We start from the raw sequence: 5,000 nt of genomic DNA, 5'->3' as shown, positions 1-5,000 counted from the left end.
TACAGATATATGTATATACATACATACATACACACACATATATATATATATATATATATATATATATATATATATATATATATATATATATAGAGAGAGAGAGAGAGAGAGAGAGAGAGAGAGATGTGCGTGTGTGTATGTGTGTGTGTGTGTGTGTGTATGTGTGTGGGTGATACCAAGCATTTAGGCATATGCTACATTAAATTATTTCAACATTATACCATAGGTAGACTATTTTCAAATCTTATTTACGCTTATATCTCATAACACTATGATGCCTCCATAATATTTTGTCAAGTAAAATATACACAAAAGGTCATTGCTTTACAAAATAGTGATTTACAGGGAATTAGTGTCCTGATTTCCATTTCTTTAAATAAGCTCAACTGTTATATATCTGACAAACCATTATCCGATTTCTATCAGTTATTGATCTGACACTTGCAACCGTGCGCTTAAGCAAGACTAGGGAAATTGCACATTTAACTTCTCGATGAATGTGGATTTCCCTTCAATCGATGTGTCTGAACAAAATACTTGGTGTCGCAATGACGTGTTGATTAAAAATGTCGGTAATTCTGAACTGTTAAATTTCTTCGCTACGTATTTACATCTTTTATCCTGGTCTTTCTTGTATGATGTATTCCGATATTTCAAACATAATATCTTAAATTTGCTTATCTTATTAATCAATATTGCTGATATAAAACGAAATAGGTTTCTTAACGCGAAGCTTGTCTTTAAATTTGCCGAGGAAAATATACTGAGAGAAAGATACATGGTTTATATAACATGTGTTGAAGTATATGTTATTCATAAATTATTTCATTAGTGTAGAAAATTGATTTTCTTCACATTCTCTATTTCGTTCGTATTTGAAACTATAGTGGATAGCTTTAGCATGTCACATGTTTTGTTCTAAGAGTATAGAACATTTAGCGATACAGAAATATAATTTACTGCATAATTGTGAATCATTAGGATGTCTAAATACACACACCGTCGTTGGGAAAATGAGAATATTGCTGCAAGATAATGTGGTCTCGAGATTTCATCGTAAGGAAAGTACCACCATACCAGAACATGCCTTAACACACTTCTCTTTCAATAACCAGCTGGAAATTGCAGAAAAGACATACCTGTAACCGAAGGGAAATAAATGGCAAAACACCGACCAGGTAAACCTCAGCATCAAGGCAGCAGAGCCACTTTGCCGTCACACGAGGCAGGAGACGATGGAGTGTCTGCCAGCGGTGCGGTCATTGGGCGGACGCGGTCGAGCTTTCAGAAGAGCTTTGCGACGCCTTCTGTCTGAGCGGACGGTTTGGGTCGGTCGCTAAGCCACATTTGAGAATTATATATTACATTTTTTCCCTGTCAAATAGAGTATACATATATTTATATATTATATATATATTATATTCATTATACATATTATATATATATACATTACATATATCATATATATACATATATCATATATATATATATATATATATATATATACATACATTCATATATCATGTATATATATATACATGCACACACACACACACACACATATATATACTGTATATATACGAAAAATACGAAAAAAGTAAGCGAAATATTGCTAATTTACTAGAATGGCAACGTTTCTCTCACATCTCATTAGTAGAAGGAATATGACAAGTAATAATTCCGTATGCGTTCAAGCACAGACTTAAACACGCACTTAAACAAACACAAAGAAAACTAATACGTAAATCAACAAACACATGCACGCAAAGAAACACGAACACACACAAATATACACACGCGCAAATAAACAAAAACGCAATCAAACACAAACAAACAAATACACGCAAACAAACAAACGCATATATGTGTTTGTATGCTCAAGAGTGTGTACAGCGAGACAGAAATATAATACACACATAAAGAACATTTCTGTCGCTCTCATCCTTGTGTATAAAATTGTCTCTTGCTCTGTTGATTCCTATATTGGACCCCCCCCCCCTCCCCTCCCCCCGGCGGAAAGGGAAGGTGGCGTGAGCAGATTTATTTCACTGGAACGAACCTGTAATTCATTTATGACAAAATAACAACACTTGTGAGAAATTGATTTGTTGTCAGTGATTACGATCATAAAAAGAACCGTAACAATGACCATGACTGGGGTTCATTTGCATGTAGGTTTAACTTATAAAGTTTCTTCCTATATAAATAAATATATATAGCTTAGAATAATCTGCATGTATGTTTATTCTTTCATCTTGTGAGTGAGATGTTGACAAAGATGAAAAGGTAAACAGCTACAATAAGAAATGAAACAATATCGTTTCGAACTCACGAGTTCCTCTTCAAATGAATAATCAACCGAAATGGTAGCACAATATATCTTGTGGCTGTTTTCCTTTTCAATAACATTCAGGTTTCCCATCTCGCAAGAGCTCCAGGATGCGCGACCGGAGGTGCCCGCCTTTCCCACGCTCCCTGCGCCGCCAGCCGGCTAAATAGGAGCGCCAAGCGGCCCCAGTGTCGCACTCGACGCCCGTTCCTCCTCAGGCACACACTTCGTCCAAGAGAGCAATCATGAAGGCCGTTTGTACCGTGGCCTTGGTCGCCGCACTGTGCGTCGCTCCCCTCCGAGCTGAACGGCCTCCGCCCGGAGTGTTGCGTCCTCTGCCCCGCCCCGGCCATGAGGGCGTGCGCACTCTGCCGGCTCTTTTGCCTGACGACCTGAGGCAGACCAGGCCTTTTGTCCGCCCCGACGTCCCTTCCTTCCAGCGACCCCAGATCCAGCCCCGACACCCGTCCTTTCTCATGCAGACGAAGCCTCTTCCCTGCCCAGTGGGAGTTGAAACTCTGCCAGCAGAATTGCCTGAGGATCTCAAGCAGGCAAGACCCTTTGCTCGTCCAGCAGGAGTAAACACACTTCCTGCTGACCTTCCTGAAGAGTTCCAAGACTCAATGAAGCAGACAAGACCCTTTGCTCGTCCAACAGGAGTAAACACACTTCCTGCTGACCTTCCCGAGGATCTTCAAGGCTCAAGGAAGCAGACAGGACCGTTTGTCCGTCCCGACGTCCCATCCTTCCAGCGACCTCAGATCCAGCCCCGACACCCGTCCTTTCTCATGCAGACGAAGCCTCTTCCCCGTCCAGTGGGAGTCGAAACTCTGCCAGCAGAATTGCCAGAGGATCTCAAGCAGACAAGACCCTTTGCTCGTCCAGCAGGAGTAAACACACTTCCTGCTGACCTTCCTAAGGATCTTCGAGGCTCAAGGAAGGAGACAAGACCTTTTGTCCGCCCCGACGTCCCCTCCTTCCAGCGACCTCAGATCCAGCCACGACACCCTTCCTTTAACAAACAGACGAAACCACTGCCTCGTCCTCTCAGAGGGGCAACTCTGCCAGCAGAACTCCCAGAGGATCTCAAGCAGACAAGACCCTTTGTTCGCCCAGCAGGAGTAAACACACTTCCTGCTGACCTTCCTGAAGATCTCCAAGGCTCAAGGAAGCAGACAAGACCTTTTGTCCGCCCCGACGTCCCTTCCTTCCAGCGACCTCAGATCCAGCCCCAATACCCATCTTTCACCAAGCAAACAAAGCCTCTGCCTCGTCCGCTAGAACTTCCGGGGGATCTCAAGCAGACAAGGCCCTTTGATCGTCCTCCAGTCCCATCCTTCCAGCGTCCCAATCCTTGGTCTCTCCATGTGCCTCAGGGCGAAGGTGAGTTTGGAGCGAAAGTTGTCTTTCTCTCCTCTATGCACGCCGTCCCCGTCGGGAAAGGTGATATTTACTATAGTATTTTGGTATGAAATGTATTTACGCAAAGATAACCAGTTACCCATACTAATAAGAAACGCATGATATCCACAGCCGAGATCTGCCAGAGCTGCGAGCGCCTTCCCTTCGTTCGCCGAGGAGTCTGTTGCAGGCGGTGGAACCTCTGCTGTTGAAGAACCTCGTGGCTGCAGGTCGACAGATGACATCCTGTGATTTTTTCATAATTGTCAATATTGATGACTGGTTTGGTGGATAATGGAAGTGTCAAGTTTCACTGTAATACCCACAACATATGTAACATAAAAAACGATTTTTTAAAAATATTTTAGAATCCTTGCAGTATTTTCTGTGTGTGTGTGTATATATATATATATATATATATATATATATATATATATACATACACACATACACACATATATATATATATATATATATATATATATATATATAGAGAGAGAGAGAGAGAGAGAGAGAGAGAGAGAGATAGATAGATAGATATGTGTGTGTGTGATACTAAGTATTTAAGTAATTGTTGCATGAAATTATTTCAGCATTATACAATAAATATATAAAATATTTAATAATCTTAAATGTGTATATATAACTGCATAACATAACTATGAGAGACGGAATACACTAAACCTGTTATAACACAATGATGCCTTAATTATATTTTGACAAGAGATACATAAAAGCGTCATTATCCAGCATCAATTTACAGAGACATAATATCCAGACTTCTATTCCATGAAATATGCTTGAATGACATTTTATTCTGAAGAAAAAAACTTATTATATTTCAAAAAAATAGCAACATGACATTTACGACCGTGTCCTTAAATAAAACTTGGGATATTACAAATTCATGTTCACGGCGTACCCTGCTTGTGGATTTCACTTAAATAGATAGAAATACTTGGCGTCGTAATATCGTGGTGTACAGTGACATGGTGATTAAGAATGGTCGATATCCGCTACTCTGAACTAAGTTGCACTAAGTTGAACTAAGTTACACATTCATTCCTGGTATTTCTTGTAGAAAGTATTCAGCTATATCACACAGCACCCTAATTTCTAAGGTATGTTTCTCTTATTAATCAATATTCCTGATGTGAAAACGAAATATGAAAAGCTTTTCCTTAAATTTCCCTGGATAAAATATACTGAGAAAAAGATACACAATCTATATAACAACACGACGCAATCAAGTACATATTCTTTATATTTT

The 5,000-nt window shown here is 40.0% G+C and overlaps 1 protein-coding gene across 1 annotated transcript; it reads left to right on the top strand.

Annotated features, from left to right (window-relative positions):
• The first annotated feature begins 2,507 nt into the window (after positions 1–2,507).
• LOC125047804 (zonadhesin-like) lies at positions 2,508–4,164 on the top strand. Its single transcript, XM_047646254.1, has 2 exons — positions 2,508–3,712; positions 3,863–4,164. Exons 1-2 carry the CDS (start codon positions 2,575–2,577, stop codon positions 3,940–3,942), a joined length of 1,218 nt encoding a protein of 405 aa, XP_047502210.1. The 5' UTR covers positions 2,508–2,574; the 3' UTR covers positions 3,943–4,164.
• The last annotated feature ends 836 nt before the right edge of the window (positions 4,165–5,000 follow it).

This window comes from Penaeus chinensis, chromosome 42 (assembly GCF_019202785.1).
Source record: "Penaeus chinensis breed Huanghai No. 1 chromosome 42, ASM1920278v2, whole genome shotgun sequence".
NCBI lineage: Eukaryota > Metazoa > Arthropoda > Malacostraca > Decapoda > Penaeidae > Penaeus > Penaeus chinensis.
This window is presented reverse-complemented; position numbering and strand designations above follow the sequence as displayed.

Excerpts from the sequence above, each read along its gene's own strand:
- LOC125047804 (XM_047646254.1), top strand. The coding sequence starts at position 2,575 with ATGAAGGCCGTTTGTACCGTGGCCTTGGTCGCCGCACTGTGCGTCGCT. Across the intron at positions 3,713-3,862 it reads CCATGTGCCTCAGGGCGAAG|CCGAGATCTGCCAGAGCTGC; the intron begins GTGAGTTTGGAG and ends TGATATCCACAG.